Source organism: Gopherus evgoodei, chromosome 9, assembly GCF_007399415.2.
Source record: "Gopherus evgoodei ecotype Sinaloan lineage chromosome 9, rGopEvg1_v1.p, whole genome shotgun sequence".
In the NCBI taxonomy this organism is placed as follows: domain Eukaryota; kingdom Metazoa; phylum Chordata; order Testudines; family Testudinidae; genus Gopherus; species Gopherus evgoodei.
In genome coordinates, this window is record NC_044330.1 from 79,558,911 (window position 1) to 79,577,551 (window position 18,641).

Genomic DNA, 18,641 nt, shown 5'->3' on the forward strand with positions numbered 1-18,641 from the left:
TGGGCCTACCCCAGAGTCTGCACCCTCAGTTAGAGCCTTCACTCTCTCTCGCGCCCCAACTCTCTGCCCCAGCCCAGTGAAAATGAGTGAGGGTGGGGGAGAGCGAGCCATTGAGGGAGAGAGAATGTAGTGAGTGGGGGGCCGGACTTCAGGGAAGGGGCGGGGCAAGGGTGTTCAGTTTTGTGTGATTAGAAAGTTGGCAACCCTACTGCTGTTACCACAGCTATGGATTGTAATAGGAGTAGGATTACTTATGCACCACCTATATGGAGGTTTAAGCATGTGATGCCACTCCCCAAATCATGCTCTGTGCTGCTAAGAGAAAGCACAAAGGAGAAAAACTCTACAGCATGTAGCGCACTGGGAACGCAGAGACACTCGGGATGTAGAGCTTCTTGCTCCATTCCCCTTTTATCCAACCCTGCAGCAGAATCATGACAGTTCTCTAATATTTAGAAGCTTCTGAACCTGCTGAGGGCTTGGGTGGCATTTGGCCTCAAAATGTCATCTAATATTAAAAACAAAGGAATTACAAACATTAGCTAAATTGGTTGAGTCATAATTACAAAAAGAGATTAGGAGCTTCCTTTTTGTTTTCAAACAAGAGACTACGGTAAATAGCATGAAGCCAGCTTCTAGGGAAGGCATTTATACCCCTTCTGATTTATTGATTCTTGTGTTTTCTCTAATACAATATCAATATTTTTGATAGAATTTGCTGTTCTCCAGTATAAACCAGCTTTGTAACTTTCATAGCCAAACAATGAGCAAGAAGAGACTAGTTTTAAATTTTGACTATATGACTCACTTACCTTTTCCAAACTGTATTGAATCCATTATCCCATTTTTAACAAAGACATAGGCATCCTACACAAAAGAAAATTTAGATAAAGTGAACTCTGTTTTTGAGTTTAAGTCTTCAATGCCATGGATACAACACTAATACACTACATACTTTTCCACTCTGGCCAAAGTGGATCGAGTAATTACATAACAAGTAAAAGAAACAGATCAGTCAAAAAGCTTTTAGAATGAAAAATGCAGAGATACATTTCTACTTTGCTCCCTGTACATACAATGTATGTTTAAATTATATATGGATGGTGTGACAGATATTGCAACCATGTGGATATCTTTGAGGACCACATTGTATTAAGCATATGAATGGTTTATACATCATTGTGGGCCAGGGACTGTATATGGCTCCAGAGGGGAAAGGCTGTTACAGCTCTACCAGGAACAGAGCACATCCAAGCATGTGGACAAGGAGAATATAGTGTATTTAGATTTTCAGAAAGCCTTTGACAAGGTCCTCACCAAAGGCTCTTAAGCAAAGTAAGCAGACATAAGACAAGAGGGGAGGGTTTCTCATGGATTGGGGAGGGATAGCTCAGTGGTTTGAGCATTGGCCTGCTAAACCTAGGGTTGTGAGTTCAATCCTTAAGGGGGGCCATTTAGGGATTGGGGGCAAAACTCTGTCTGGGGATTGGTCCTGTTTTGAGCAGGGGATTTGATTAGATGACCTCCTGAAGGGTTCCTTCCAACCCTGATATTCTATCATAACTGGTTAAAAGTTAGAAAACAAAGGGTAGGGATAAATGGTCAGTTTTCAAAACGGAGAGAGGTAAATAGTGGTGTCCCTAGGGGTCTGTACTGGCCATATTCATAAATGAACTGGAAAAAGGGGTAAACAGTGAGGTGGCAAAATTTGCAGACGATACAAAACTACTCACGATAATTAAGTCCCAGGCAGACCACGAAGAGCAACAAAAGGATCTCTCAAAACTGGGTAATCGGGCAACAAAATGGCAGATGAAATTCAATGTTGATAAATGCAAAGTAATGCACATTTAAAAACATAATCCCAACTATACATATAAAATGATGGGGTCTAAAGTAGCTGTTACCATTCAAGAAAGAGATCTTGGAGTCATCGTGGATAGTGTTCTGAAAACATGACTCCATGTGCAGAGGCAGTCAAACAAGCAAACGGAATGTTGGGAATCATTAAGAAAGGGATAGATAATAAGACAGAAAATATCATATTGCCTCTATATAAATCCATGATACACCCACATGTTGAATACTGCATGCAGAAGTGTTCAGCCCATCTCAAAAAAGATATTGGACTTGGAAAAGGTTCAGAAAAGGGTAACAAAAATGATTAGGGGTATGGAACAGCTGCTGTATAAGGAGAGATTAATGAGACTGTGACTCTTCAGCTTGGAAAAGAGATGACTAAGGGCGATATGATAGAGGTCTATAAAATCGTGATTGGTGTGGAGAAAGTAAATAAGGAAGTGTTATTTACTCCTCATAATACAAGAACTAGGGGCCACCAAATAAAATGAATATGCAGTAGGTTTAAAACAAACAAACAAAAGGAAGTCAACTTGTGGAACTCCGTGCCAGAGGATATTGTGAAGGCCAAGACTATAACAGGGTTTAAAAAATAACTAGATACATTCATGAAGTATAGTCCATCAACGGCTATTAGCCAGGATGGGCAGGGATGGTGTCCCTAGCCTCTGTTTGCCAGAATTTGGGAATGGGTGATGGATCAATTGGTGATTAACTGTTCTGTTCATTCCCTCTGGGGCAACAGGCATTGGCCGCTGTTGGAAGACAGGATACCAGGCTAGATAGACCTTTGGTCTGACCCAGTATGGCTGTTATGTTCTTAACTAAGAACAGTGTATGAGGTAGTGGTGGTAAAGGTGAATCACTCAGTTTATAAACATCTCCAAAGAGGTACCACCCATTGGGAGGCTTCCACATACTGGTTAAAACTGGATTTTCCAGAGACCCACAGAGAAAGAAAGAGGTTTGGGAATAAAAAGGCAGTGTTTAAACAGACCCAGGACTTTCTGATCCAGCAAATTGACAGGACTTATTTTCCTGTATGGGCCCTAATCCTTGTGGTAAGGTTAGAAAGACTTTGGCCTATGCGGGCCCCATAATGCTGATAGGTGATGACTGGTATGTTTAGTGTGCGCTTAAATCTATTTATTGCTTTTATTATGCTTTTACCTTAAGAATAAATGTGATTGCTTAGAAGGAGCTGTGTGATAGCTTGTGACGGCTGGTAATACCCTGTTCATAGCCTTGAGAGAGAAAACAACACACAAGTGCTGGCCTTTAGGCTGACTGGCGTGCTGGGGATATTGCAGTGTAAGGCAGGGAGCTGTGCAGCTTAAAACTTCACAGTCACAAAGGAGTGGGACAAGGGTCCCTGCCTAGAGAAAGGTAACAGCTGGAGACTTGACGGGGCAATCCACAAAGGGGGATACACAAGCAGTTCCCCTGAAACCGTGACAGATGGTATCTTTTAACCCCCACCCTCCCAATCGCTCTTGTACATACTGAAAGTTTTTGCAAATTTCAACACAACTATGGCATTCCTTGAAAAAAAAATGTACAGTAATTTAAAAAAAAATAACCTAGGGAGTTAGGTTGTAATGTAAATGTAAAAACTTATTCTTCACTGTATCTGAAATATTTCATGTAATATTATTTAATATAATATTATTCAAAATTGATTTTTTCCCATATAGTAAAGTAATGCTGGCAGGGTAAAAGCCCAACTTCTCTATGTGCAGTTACACCTAATGTTTAACTCCTCTATAAACGTAAAGATTACATGACGTACAATAGCGATTTGCATTGAGTTATTTGCGTTCAGTGATATAGTTCAGTCAGATGTGCAACCTAGCCTCAGAAAGTAATTTACCAGTTAATCCTATTGACATCCAACAAGAGAACCATTCACATGTTCTAGTCCACAGCAAAATTCATATTTAACATTTTTCTTGAAGTAGTATGGGACGATACAGTCTGATAGCCTATAATTTGAATCATCATAGTGAGGCTTACTAAGCATAGTGAGAATTAGTATATCGCACATGCTTCAGAACATCTATTAACTTCAGATTATAAGGTATAATTCTATTTCTTTTATGAGAAATTTTGTTGCAATCAGTTTTTGAATTTATACCACAAGGGGTCACTGCTATTCAAGCATTGAAATACTAAAAACCACTTTAGAAACTGTTTAAGCTAATACACAGAAAAAGTATGATACTTTAATTGTGAATGCTTTAGGACCAAATCCTTGTTTCAGTGAAATCTCCCATTGATTTAAATGGAATCAGGATTTGACCTTGAGTAAGTACTGATGACAATGATTATGGTTACATTTTCCAAAGTGCCTATGTGATTAAGAGGCTTTCTGAACATGGGACTCAAGTCATTTAGATGCTTTTGAAAGTTTTGCTCCAAGGGTCTAAATAAAAAAATAATAAATACCAAATGGAAGAAAGGGGGAGTTGATAGTAATGAATATAAATCACAAGTTAGGAATTGCAGAAACTTGATAAGGGAAATCAAGGGATACAAGAAGTTTATTGTCATTAGACTTAGGGACAATAAGGAGTTTTTAAAATATATTAGGTACAAAAAGAATCTGACAATGACATTAGTCCATTAGTAAATGGGAATGGTAGAATCATCAATAATAATCAGAAAAGGTAGAAGTGTTCAGTACAAATTTGTTCTGCATTTGGGGAAACACAGATGACACAGTTTCATCATACAGTGATAATATACTTTCCATTCCACCAGCATATCTGGAGAATGTTAAACAGAAGCTACTGAAGTCAGACTTTTTAAATCAGCAGGTCCGGATAACTTGCATCCAAGAGTTTTAAAAGTGCTAGCTGAGCAGCTCACTGGACCATTAACGTTAATTTTCAATAAGTCTTGCAGCACCACGGGTGTTCCAGAAGACAGGAAGAAAGCCAGTGTTGTACCCATTTTTAAATAGGGTAAATGGGATGATCCAGGTAATTACAGGCCAGTCAGATTAACATTGATCTTTGGCAAGATAATGGAGTAGTTGATATGGGGCGTGATTAATGAAGAATTAAAGGAGAGTAATATAATTAATGTAAATCATTATGGGTTTAAAGAAACTAGAATCTGCCAACTTACTTAATATCTTTTTTTATGAGATTACAAGTTTGGTTGATAAAGGTAATAGTGTTGACATAACACACTTCTTTAAGAGGTTTGACTTGCGACATCTTGATTAAAAAACTAGAACGATGTAAAATTAACATGGCACACATTAAATGGATTAAAAACAGGCTAAATGATAGGTCTCAAAATGTAACTGTAAATGGGGAATAATCATCAAATAGGATTGTTTCCAATGTGGATCCTGCAGGGAGTGGCTTTTGGCCCTTTATTATTAAACATTTTTAACAAGGACCTGGAAGAAAACAAAATCATCACTAATAAAATCTGATAAAAATTGGGTGAGTGGTAAATAATGAAGAGAACAGCTCATTGATTCAGAGCAATCTGGATCACTTGGTAAACTGGGTGCAACCCAACAATTTGTGTTTTAATATGGTGCAATGTAAATGTATACCTCTAAACAAAGAATGTAGGACATATTTACTTGATGGAGGACTCTATCCTGGGAAGCAAGGACTCTGAACAACATCTGGGGTTATGGTGGAAAATCACCTCAACATGAGTTCCCAATGTGATGCTGTGGTCAAAAGAGCTAATGCAATCCTGGGATGTATACAGAGGGGAATCTCAAGTAGGAGAGGTTATTTTACCTCTCTGTTTGGCTCTGACAATTGCTGCTGGAATACTATGTCCAGGTCTGGCACCCATGATTCCAGAAGGGAAGAGGGTTGAGAGAGAGCCACGAGAACGATTAAAGGATTAGAAAACCAGCTTTATAGTGACAGGCTCAAGGAGCTCATTCTATTTAGCTTAACAAAGAAAAGGTTAAGAGGTGACTGGATTACAGTCTATAAATGTCTACACTGAGAACTAATATTTAATAATGGTCTCTTCAATCTATCCGAACAAGGTATAACATGTTCCAGTGGCTGGAAGCTGCAGATCAACAAATTCATACTGGAAATAAAATGTACATTTTTAACAGTGAGAGTAATAAACCACTGGAACAATTTATCAAGAGCTTTGGCAGACTATCCATGACTGACAAAATTTTAAATCAAGACTGGATTTTTTTCAAAAGATATGCCCTAGCAATATTTTTGAGGGCCTTCTAGGCATGTATTATACAGGAGGTCAGACTAGATAATCAGAATGGTCCAATCTGGCCTTGGAATCTATGAATTATCCCTATGTACATGAATAACCATACTCTATAGTGTATATGTGTTTGCACAACTGGGGCTTAAAAGTAGCAACAATTACGAAATGTAAGAAAAATCTACTTTGCACAGTTTCTTCAGGTTGCTCACTTCCCTTCCTATAACCTGATTATTTAGTATCAAAGATTGTTTTGGGTGATTTGCTTATTGTGAAATCTTTGTCAAAATAGAATTTTACTAAAATATCATACTTAAAGCATATCAGAGGTAGTTCATGTTGTGCTATAAGTGCAAACAAAATGTATATACTTTAAATAAAATAATCTTGCACTACTTTATAAATATTAGTTTAAAATCCTCATGACAACAGCTCTGTGGTGATGAGAAAATGGAACATATTTTATAAAAAAAGCAATATACTGACACGGAATGTATATTTACACTAGAAGATCATATAAGATTGCCAAAGTTAACACCCACCGTTAATTTGGTTAAGGGATACTGTGACACTCTGTACCTCAAAGTAGCACCCTGGAACCCCCATATTCACCGCTTGATATTATTATTCTGTGTTTTGAATAAAGTATGCCTTGTATGGTTTCATTTTGTAATTCTTGAGATGTTGAACAATAATAACCTGTTGAATTGTACGTACTATCATTGTATGTGAAGTTATGAAGTATTTCCATGTGTTACTGAAATACGTTAAGAGGTTGGGAATACCCACAACCGGCCTTTCGGTTACAAAGGAATAGTCATCAATAGGCAGACGGTTGTTAATGGCTCATCGGCACACAATGTGCTATCCCAGAGGCTTCTTGGAGAAGGCATGTACACAATAGAGATTGCTTGACTAATAGGGATTGCCTGACCCCCACATCACAGCAAGAATCTTTTCAGCAAGCTAGAAGTGTAAAAGAGAGACAGTGACATCATCATTTGGCCTCTTCCCCCTCAACACCAGGAAGAACGTCTGGAGGACAAAGATTTTGAACTGGGGAAGTTTGGTCTTAAGGTCTCTGACCTTTATACTTACCACTTGTTATCACTCAAAATCTACCTTTCCGTAGTTAATACACTTCTTTTAATGTTTTATCTTATCAGTGAGTTTTTCTAAAGTGCCTGGGAAATTTCAGCTCAAATTACAAAGGCTGGTGCATGTCCAGTTTCCTATGAAGAAGTGGCAAACTAAGTAATAAACTGAAACTGGTCATGTTTCTGACCAGTGCAAGACATTACAATTCTGGAGTGCAAGACTGGGGAGTTGGAGGAAATTGGCTGGAGCTTCTCTGTTGATGGTTCATGAGTGACTGGGAGATCATTCATGTAATACAATTGGGTGTGTCCCTGCCTATGGATGTCTGTGTAAGTGCAGTTCCAGTCAGAGGCTTGTAGCTTGACATGAGCATCACAGTGTGACAAGCAACCCAGGTTGGTGGGACACAGGGCTCAGCGGTCCCACAACACAGGTTTCACCCTGGGGACCCTGTCACAGTACATGCTCCCACATCAAATGGCACAAGGGAACCAACGTAAAGCTTTATCGGCTTTTTACCTTTGGGCATGCATTGTACACAACTTGAAGGCAAGGAGTGCTGTGCTCAGCAAAACATCTGTAGCTATATCTATGGGAAAACTACAAATTATGGAGGATTACATGGATTCACTCTGAGTTAGACCTGGTGTACACTAGGAATTATTGCCAGTATAGTAACATCACTTAGGGATGTGATTGTTTTTATTACATCCTAACAGAGATGCAGCTTATATCAGCAAAAGAGTGCTTCTGATGGTATAGCTTATGCTTATGCTTATGCTGATTCCCCAAGCAAAATAAACTATGCCAGAAAATGCACATTTTTGACAGAATAATTGAATCTACAGTAGAGTTTTTCCTAGTACGGAAGTGTCATAAAAAGAAACAAACCAACAAACCCCCACAAGCAACATTTCTATAGCAGCAAAACCTTAAATGTACACCTGGCTTGAGTCACTAGTTTAGATCCAACTCTGGTCAGCGTTATTGAAAAGATAATAGAGTTCTGACAGTTGTTCAATATCTTTATCCAAGATCAATTGGAAGTTTCAGTCTAGCTGCTACAGGACCAGAAAGCACCCTGAGTAACCCCTCAAGTATGTCCCATGGACTTACTGTATTCTTTCTTCAGGACCTCATAACTACCCCACTGATTATTCAGTTCATCCAGACAATCTCTGCATCACTGAATTTCCTTCCCTTCTTAAATCTTTTTCTCCTTGTTAGCTAACATTGCACTTTTACTTGGCATAGGGATGGAGTGTGCATGAAAATGAAAGCCAAGGCAATCTTTTACATAAAGTGTATGAACGTGCAAAATATATATCTTAGTTTGATGAAGACCATAGCAAAGATATGGTAATAACACAGATTCTTTAAATAGTGAGGTCATAAGGCTAATGGATGAAAAATAATTTTAAATGTCAAGAGCTCTAAGGTAGACATCATAAGAAATCACACAGCCTAACTGTACTAACAATGGCAGCTGAAAGAACTATGGTATTAAATACAGTTCTTTGGATCCAATTAAAAATCTGAATTATTAGCTTCTTAAACTGGAAAACAGGCTTTATTCTAATGAAAAAAACAAGATAAATGTTTTTATTCCTTTTACTTTATTGAGCTAAAACAATCTGCAATGCTTAAGTAACTCTGATTACTCTAAGTTTCTTAACATTGACATTTGTAGTTTGAGACGTGAGGTTTTAAAAATATGGAACTGACCAGGTGGTCTGAGGAGTTAGTATTACTACTTAATGATTGGGTTAATTGTGTAAAATATTTCTATTTGAATGATTTAATCAAGCAAACTATGAGAAGTCCTACAACTTGCATATTCCCAGGCATTCAAATTTTCCATCAATCCATTTCAACCAATGCAGTTGGGGAAAAGTAAAATTACACTGTCAATTCAAAATTGGGCTCCATTCCAGCAAAGACTTATGCCTCAGTGAATATGCCTATTCAGTTAGGGTGGACATAATTATTTAATTTAAATGACTTTTAAAAATAAAGTGACAAAAATAAAATGTAATAGCATTGGAAAAAACCAATACATTAATATATTCTACTCTTGCTTTAACCAAATAGTGATTTTGTATGCTGCCATTAGAGGCTGTCAAAATTGTGAAATTCAGGGGTAGACAGAAAGGGATCTGTTCGGGGTCACTGCTGTTTGGTTTGGACTGCAAGGAGACTGAAGAGGTCATCTTACTCTCCACACACCTTTCTTGGTTCCCTGCTAAGCTCAGGCCAAGAATAACATTCATACTTATCCCCTACATACCATGGCAATTTGGATTTAATTAAGTGCCCAACAAATTGGATGGAATATGCTGTTCTCTAATGTTGTACTCAAGTGTTAAATCAGGAATTCTTGAACATTTTGTCTTCAAGCATTAATCAAACTATATTTCTTACCTTGCACCACTCAACATAATGACTAGTTGTCTTTCTTAATGTAGAAAATCCCACTTGTAAATGACCAGGGTCTTCTTCAACATATCTTGATTTCAGAGGTGGCACACAATAAATGGGAAGCTGAAAGGAAAAGAATCTATTCTAGCGAGCTAGTTTCAGAAACATATAAAAAAGTCACTACATGTAAATACTAAATTTTAGGAACAACTTTGAAGAAAATAGCAAATGTTCTTTCTTCCCATAAGACAACAAAGCCTTCATATCATGTTGTATCTATAAACCTTCTTTACAAAACTGTGGTGCGGATTAATTCTTATAAAGTTCTTGGAGATGAGAAGCATTATATAAGTGTTAATTAGTAGCATTATTACTGAGTATGATATAGTGTCTCTCTCTCTCCTCTCTCTCTCTCTCTCACACACACACACACACGCACACGCACACCCCTTGTACTTTAGAAAATAAAATGATGGCAAGAATTGGAAAACCAGTTTTTTTAACATGAATACAAATATCTAAATGTGTGATATTACTTAATTGAACTTTAGAGCAATAGTAATATGAAAGTCTCTGTAAATACTGTTGTGATGAACTGAGGCTACAGCTGTGCAACTTATGACTTCTGGTTGATATTGTGAAGTTGTATTATGAAAAAATGGGGGCCTATATGCATGTAGTTCCACCAGTGCAGACAGGTCCTGTAGCTCACACACACAAGATAGGGACAATGGACATACTTGAGATTAATGACAGTGTTTCAGCCACATCAAAAGATTATAGAGAAGCACAGCTTACCCTTGGAAATCAAGTTTAGTGGATTCATCTGAAAGGTGGGGGGAGGAGGGGAGGGAGGAAGGGAAGATAGGAGCAATGGAAAGATACCCAAAGGACAAAACAAAGGCAGTGGGGTAGGGGAGGTTAAATAGTGAGCCAAATGAGAAGAGGAAGCAGGGAGGCAGAAAACGGCAAGGTCACAGAAGCTGAGTAAGGGAGTTCACAAGAGGGAGAGAGCCTCTGTGACGCAGGAGACCCCCTGCCTGCCTGCTTTTCTGAACATCTATGATCCCCAACAACCTAGAAAGTGAAGGACACTGCAGTTTAAGATTTTTATTGGTGTATGAGCTGTTATCTTCTGTTTTATATGATTAAAACAAAGAACAAATGCGTTAGACTCTGTGCAAAGTATGCATGCAAATTAACTGCTTCACAACTGCTGCATCCCCCTAAGAATTAACCATAAACCAAAAGGTTCACACATTCTGAGTGGAGTTTTGGGAGAGGACGTGTTTAAGAACAAGGGAGTTTGGAAGAGCTGCTTTGGTCCAAGGCGCCAGGCAGCTGGACAATGCTTTCCAGTTCTCTGAAAGGGATGCCACATAAAAGGTCTGTGTCCTGACAGTGCGACTAAAGTTCCCAAGATTGGGGCAATGGCTGGACTCTGTTCAGACTCCAGGGGCTTAATGCAACTTGGGGACCCATGGACACAGAGGCTTGGATTCCCCTCACAGCAATCCTAGTGAGTGGCCAGAAGGGGTCACTTGCTAGGATCTGTGACAACTGTATTCCCGCCTGCTTGGCCTACATCTGTAAAATCTATATTATTAAACTTTAAAATGATTTTTTCTGTAATTTTGTCTATATTTTGATCACTTGTAATAGCATATGAAACAGTGCTATAGCATTCCAAAACATCTTCTAAATATTATTCTGTCTTCTGTAGGATATAGTTTACAGAAAAGATTCACTGGTGTTGTATATGTTCACTTATTGTCAAAAAAATGCATGAGACCATAGTAAGAATCTTACCTGATTTGGTTTCACTAACTGGGGTTTTGACTCTTCTTCTGTCGCAGCATATATATTAATAGACACAAATGCCAGACCAGCCGGGATAGCTGCTAGCGTTGCCCTCTGGGAGAGAGACAGAGATAAAAAAAAAGAATCTTTAATTAGGAAACTCTTTTCTTCTCTTCACTAAAATCCAGAGGTCATTCCAGTAACACTGATGTGACTGATCTAACAGACCAAGCACGTCAAATGATTTTAAATTAAAAATCAGGTTAAGAAAGTACCTTTTAAAATCCACTTCTATCACACAAAAACATCAGAAACCTTTTTGATACAACAAAAATACAAGAGCATTCACTTCGAAAGAGATCCAGAGCCTGAAAAGTGCCCTACTACTAGTTTTTCAGTAATTTTTTATTTAATCAGAATTACCTCTGAGATGCAGTTCAACATTGCACTATTACACCAGCTAGTTCAGTTTCAAAAAGCAGCAATTAATATTGTTTCCCCAGACATTACTGTTAGTACCATAATGCTATGTTTGGGTACTTCTGACTACACTCATTTTATTTAAAGTAATGTGGATAGAATAGTTTTGTTAAACAAAATAAACAACAATACATCAGAAAGAATATGTATTGCGATAGCATCTAGGAGACCCACTCATGGTTCAGCCTCATTTTGCTATACCCTGCTTAAACAAAGAAGAAAGAGCAGTGCTAAAGAGTATGTATTTCCTTCACCACAATGGCTTTCTATTTAAAGCTAGCTCATAGCATGTATATTAATAAATTCTGCTTCTCAAATATTGGATTTTACTAGTAAAATCTCAGTGTTATAATACATACACAAGTAAATACTAAAAGTTTTATGGAGGAGGTACGTTTTATCTTTGAGCTCTATTTCAGATTCTGACATACATACCTCTACCTTGATATAACGCTGTCCTCGGGAGCTAAAAAAAATCTTACTGCATTATAGGTGAAACCACGTTATATTGAACTTGCTTTGATCCACTCAAATATGGGTGTAGCTCTGCAAGCAGAAACCTACCTAATACAAGCAACATTACATTGACCAGAGTATAAGGAACAGGAAAAGGCTTTGGATTTCAATTTCTTTATAACTTATGGATAATTTTGATAAAGCATTTTAGAACAGAAAAAAAAAAGAAATTTAATTTACATTTTTCAGTTTATAATTGTTTTAAAACAGCAAAAAAAAAAGAGGTTATTTATCACCTCATTCACAAAACTGAAGAACTAAAAGCAAAATATATGGAAATGAATAGTTTAGAACATCAGATAGTTGATAATCCAAAAAAACAAAAAAAGGGAAGATACTCTTTGTAACTGGAGTCCTTCAAGACTTGTGGTCCCTATCTGAATTCTATGGTGGGTACGCATGCACTCCATGTGCCTGAAACCAGAGAATGTCTCAAAATAGTGTCTGCTGGTTCGTGCCTACATTCTTGCTCACCTCATGCTCTGTGCTGAGGGTATAAAGTGCGGTATGGTCAGACACCTCTCCAGTACCTCCGCTTATTGCAAATCAGAGATGATATGAAGTAGAGGGAAGGAGGGCAGGTAATGGAATACAAATAGGGTTGACACATCCTGAGAAATCCAGTTATGAAGGGTAACCTCCCTTTATTCTTCAAGTGCTAGTCCCTATGTGTATTCCGCTGTAGGAGATTGAAAAGAAGCACTCAAAGAAAAGGAGGGGCAATATGGTAGTGATATGGCTGCTTGTAAAATCACCATCCCAAAATCATCTCATCAAAAGTTGAGATGGAGGAGACATGGACCAAGGTATAATGTCTCATGAATATGAGGATGGAACTCCATGTTGCTGCCTTACAAATATCAAGCAGAGACACTTCTTGAAGTGATGCCACAGAGGCTGCCTGTGCTCTTGTAGAGTGAGCAAGTGTCCCATGTGAGGGAGGAAAGTGTGCCAGCTGATAAAGTACAATACAGTCAAAGATCCACTTGGAGATCTTCTGTGCGGAAATAGTTTGCCTTCAGGCTCATTCTGCTAGGGCAACAAACAGCCTAGGTGACATTCTGATTGGTTTCATTCTCTGCAGGTACAATGCCAAAGTTTATCTCACATCCAGAGAATGAAGACTTTTCTGTAAGGCATGGGACTTCAGGAAGAACACAGATAAGTGGTTAACCCAGGTATGTGAAATTCCAAAATTTCTTTAGGAGTGAATTGCACACGTAAACATAGTGAGACTTTGTCTTTATGAAATATTGTGTAAGGAGGGTCTGCCATCAGGATCTCTAGTTCACCTACTTGTCTTGCTGAGGTGATAGCAATGAGGAAAGCTACTCCAGTGACAGGTCGGTGAGTCATCAAAGAGGTAGCCACAGATTTGAAACATGGCTGAGTAACAGTTAGAAGTACTAAATTAAGGTCCCATTGAGGAGGTGGTCTTATTACCAGTGAGAAAGTTCTAATTAAGTCTCATAAGAACATGGAGTTGCTAAATGTTGGAGGGTGATGTGCACTGATTACTGTCAAGTGAACCTATGTAGAACTAGGAACAAGACCTGTCATCTTGAGGGTAAGGGGGTAATCCAAAAATATCAAGAATACCCATTGTCTCAGGAGATATACTGAGCTCCTGGGTCCAGACAAACGCTTCCACTTTCTTAGATAACATTTTTTGGGTGCAGTCCTTCCTGGTCTTAGTAAGAACTGCTTGCACTGATTTGGAAGAACAATGTTCTAGGTCCTACATCCATTCAAATATCATACCTTGATATGAAGAGTTTCTGAGTTGGGCTGACATACACAGAAGACTTGGGCCATTTGGGCACAATGAGAATGACTTGTTCTCTGTCCTGTCGAATATTCTGCAGTAATCCAGGAAGAAGAGGGATAACAGAAAAGACACATTTCAAGCAGTCTGTTCAAGGGAGTAGGAGAATATAGCTTCTGGAGTACAGATCCTGAGCACCCCTGGAACAGTATGTATGGCACTTACTGGCAAACAGGTTCCAGGTATATTCGCCACTGAGTGAAGATGTTCCTCACCACTAAGCTGTGTAACTTCCACCCATAGTCAGTAACAAACCAGCTGCTGAGGCTGTCCACCAGCAAATTCTAGGTTCCTGGGAGGCACACTGCTCATAGGGTGATGTGGTTCTTGATACACCAGATCCATAAATTGACCACTTCTATACACAAAGAAATGGATCATGCTCCTCTGTGTTTGTTTACATCAGATATGGTTGTCATATTATCTGACATTATGAGAATGCGAGGAGACTGGATTAATGGTAAGACTGCCCTGAATCTTTCTTGGGCTGCTCTGAATTCCAAGATATTTATATGCATTCTGGTTTCTCAGGGCATCCAATCACCCTGTACTGTGTGACTGTCCACATGAGTGCCCCAACCTAACAAGGAAGAGTCCATGATTACTGTTCTATCAGGCATGGAGCACGGGAACGGAACTTGTGCAGGAGCTTTCCATCAAGTCAGAGAAGCCTTTATCTTGATGGGAAGTGTCACTATAGTGTTCATGCTGGATTTACTCATTATGTTTATTGTTCAAAGCTAAGCCTGCAGGCAGCAGAGGTGGAGTGTGGGAAATGGTGTTACATAAGTACATGACACCATGTGAGCCAACATCAGATCCAGACCCATGTCCGAAGGTTGTATATAACCTGATCTATCAAGTTTCCCATGGCTTGGAATCTATACATAAGGAGATACCACCTTGTTCTGACTGAGTCTATGATCACCCCTATAAAACCTACTCAGGGTAGACTCTTACAGCAGGAGGTCATCTAGTCCAATCCCTTGCTCAAACAGGACCAACACCAACTAAATCACCACATATCAATGACGGATCTCTACCATCCTGTCATTTTGGGGACTAGAAAATATTTGGAATAAAATCCTTTTTCCTTCATGCTGTAGATGTACTCACTCCATTGCAGGGACTGGAGAAAGGAGTCTCCCTCCTGAAGGAGGATCTCCTCATAAGAGTGGTCCCCGAAGAGGGACAAGAAAGGGGGTTTTGGAGGTGGTGGGGAAGGAAACTCGATGATAAAACTGGAATGGATGATATCCAGCATCCACCTGTCCAGTCATTGTGGAACACTGTGCTAGGTGTCCACCACAGCATCTCTCTGAATCCAGTGGAGATGGAATCAACACTGGTACCAGGGATGGGATGAGAGATGGGCTTCTCCCTAAGTCCATGTCTTCTACTGACAGAATCTCCATGCTAGGATTGGTCCCAACAACAAGGGAGATTGCAGGTATGGAAGGAGAAAGATATCCTCTGGAGTTCTGCCAAGATACTGGAACCTCTGAAAGCTGCATCACATTGATTTGCACCATTGGAGCCAGTGTAAAGGGACCCTTAGTAATCCTTATAGGGCTGTGATGGTACCTCCAGTAAACAAGTGTCTGACTACATGGTCTTTGTCTGTACCAACCATTCCCAGTCCCTCAGCTATGATGCTTTGTTTTAGTTGGTACCATGGTCAGCATCAATGACGATGCAAGGAATGGTACTGAAAAAGCCTTGCTCCTATGCGTCTTCTAATCAACAGTCACAAGGCTTAGGAGGACCTAAATCCTTGTGTTCTAGGCATGAAGTCTCGCTTTATCTGGACAGGATCAGGGAGGGATCTCTTCTCTTAGCAGAAGATCTGCTCTTCTGCTTCTGAGCGTCCCTTACTCTTATGAGAAAGCCCAGACGAATTATATTCCTGAGTCAAAAATCAAGCTGGGAAGAGTAATCCTCTAGGGCTCAGGCCAATGTACAGGGGGGATCGCTGCAACCTGGATCCGAGTGAGGTCTCGTGGTGTTCCATAGGTGCTTTTGGAGTTGAACTTCTTATGCCTGCCATGTTCAGCTGGGGAAGGCCAGGTGGACACTAAATTTAACATAGATATGAGCTTTTCTGAGGAAGTACAGGCAGCCCTGGCGGTCATTGCTGACTGAGAAGGAGCAGCAGCAGATGCAGTTCCTGAAGCCCAGGCATAATCTAAGTCCCATGCCGGGGATCAGAGAATTCCCTGGGGTTGAGGTTCTAACTAACTGCTACTTAAATCTGTAAAACTAGTAATAATGCTAACTACATATAAATCTTTGAAATAGCTAGCTCCAGACACTGGAGACTCAGGGCATGTACTGGTAAGAAGGAACCGGAGAAGTCCACAGAGCCCTTTTTCCCTCAGCACAGAACACAAGGAGAGCAAGGGAGCAGGCATAGACCAATGGACACTACTTGCAAGAATTCTCCAGTCTCAGAAGCATGTATACCACACAGTGGAATATATATGGAGATCATCACTTCAAGGAGAACACATTATTCTTAAGTATAAAGAAATATATAATCATAACAACAACTTTACCTCTAAATATTTCCTTCTAAGTGATTCTGTTAAATGGAAAATACTGGTTAATATTTTCATTAACTAAACCTGTTGAAAATGTTTATTCTAATAAGATTGTTTACGTAGTTTAATGAGGAAAGTATATAAAACTAACTTAGCATAATTATATGTTAACTTCCATTTAATGCTGATCAGTGTGACACTACTGTGTGCATACGTAATTGCTATTGTTCTTTTTCAAAAGTTTGTGTTGTGTGTGTATACAGAGATTACTGAAAAAAGAATAGTATTTATTTTGGTTAACGTTATTGTGGTGTGATGAAGTAAACAGAGATGGAGTTGAAATCTTGATCCTCTAGCTCTAAAAACAAAGGACTATCACTTGATCTATAAAAATGCATTTTACTCCATCTGTAAAATGTAGGGACAGTATACTTAAGTTAGCGGTATGAAACCTTACTTAATAATGAGGGCTGTGAAGTGCACAGAATTAACATTAGCAAGCAGAACAACCAAAATTAGAAGAGATGGGTTTCCTCCTGGCTCCTAGCCTGGCACTTTGTACTATAAGCCAAAGGGATGGCATCTGTTGCTGTGTCCTGTCTGGAGCTCAAGCTCTGTGGGTCTGGGGAGCTCAGTCCAGCTGGAATATTGAGAGGTATTAGCTGAAAGCCTTACAAAGATCTGTTGAGTACATGCAAACAAACATTTTCAGCAGTTTATAACCTGGTGACATTTGGATAAATTTTCGTGGGGATAGAAATAAGTGCCTCTCACATCCCAGGATTAGTCACTGCCAAATTTTAAGCTCCTACTTCAAATCACAAAAGCACTAAAGCTCTTCATAGAAATGGTTTGAAAAAGAATTTTAACATTAGCAAAGTTACATATTTCCCTTAACCTAATTTTCTGAAACTGCAACTGAATTTTTGCTGAAACTTAACAAAATTTAAAAATAAAAATTCCACCTGAGGCAGAGACCAAGCATGGAAAATTTCAGCACCAATGGTTAAAATTTTATAACATTATAGGCAAATGAGAATGGGGGCTTGTAATGGAAATTGTTATGCAAACCTAACTATGAAAGTGTCACTACCAATTTCATAAATAATATTTAAATAATAGTACCCTAAAATAGAAATCTTCACACTACAAAGGACACAGAGTAGAGCAATAAACAACAAATAGTAAATGTAGCATTGATTTGGAGATTCTGACCCGGAGTTCTGGTTACAGTGGTAAAAATTAATCAGTGGGTTTCAATTTTATCATCTTACAATTATTCCAGATCAGATCTTTTCAGTTTATATGTAAAATAACTTAAAAAAAACAAAACCTGCCAGTTTTGCTAATTCAACCAGGAAACCAAATATCAAGATGCATTCTTTCTGGTTCACTAAAAGATGTTTCATTTGGAACGATTCTGATAAAATATGAACCAAAACAAAATCCCCCAAAATTGTGTTGACTGTGCAGGAATAATGAAAATAAGGAGCAGTAATCGGTAAAGTCAGCAGTTATGACTAGAGCCCTGCAAATCTGCAGATATCTGTGGGCCATTTTTGCAGATTGAGGACCACATGTGGATATAGATACAAATTTTGTATCTGCACAGGGCTTCAGTTATGACTCTGAACACAGAAAGTCTCGTCTATATGGTACAAGCCTTTTTCTTAAAGTTTCTCACAGTTGCTTTTCCACTAGTAAATTTCCAAAGATGGTAGCACTAGTATAGGGAGGCTGCCAGCAATTTAACCACCATATGATTAACCTGAACAGGGTTAGGATGTTGGTTAAAATGCTATTGTCCACTCTATAGTAGTGTAATGGTGGGGAAACATGAAGAAAAATGCTGGCATAAACACAGTCACAAGTAAGTTTGTTGTATTAAG

The 18,641-nt window shown here is 38.8% G+C and overlaps 1 protein-coding gene across 3 annotated transcripts in view; it reads right to left on the reverse strand.

Moving 5' to 3' along the window:
• APOOL (apolipoprotein O like) overlaps nt 1-18,641 on the reverse strand; it is a 46,650-nt gene that overhangs the window by 19,004 nt on the left and 9,005 nt on the right. For 2 of the 3 annotated variants that reach the window (XM_030575302.1, XM_030575300.1), the window contains exons 2-5: nt 14,149-14,246; nt 11,401-11,505; nt 9,595-9,714; nt 813-867 (exon numbers count right to left, since the gene is read on the reverse strand). In XM_030575302.1, the coding sequence (XP_030431162.1) occupies nt 813-867; nt 9,595-9,714; nt 11,401-11,505; nt 14,149-14,202 (334 nt within the window). In that variant the 5' untranslated portion in view covers nt 14,203-14,246. The remainder of the gene's footprint in view (nt 1-812; nt 868-9,594; nt 9,715-11,400; nt 11,506-14,148; nt 14,247-18,641) is intronic. The other variant, XM_030575301.1, reaches the window with a different exon arrangement.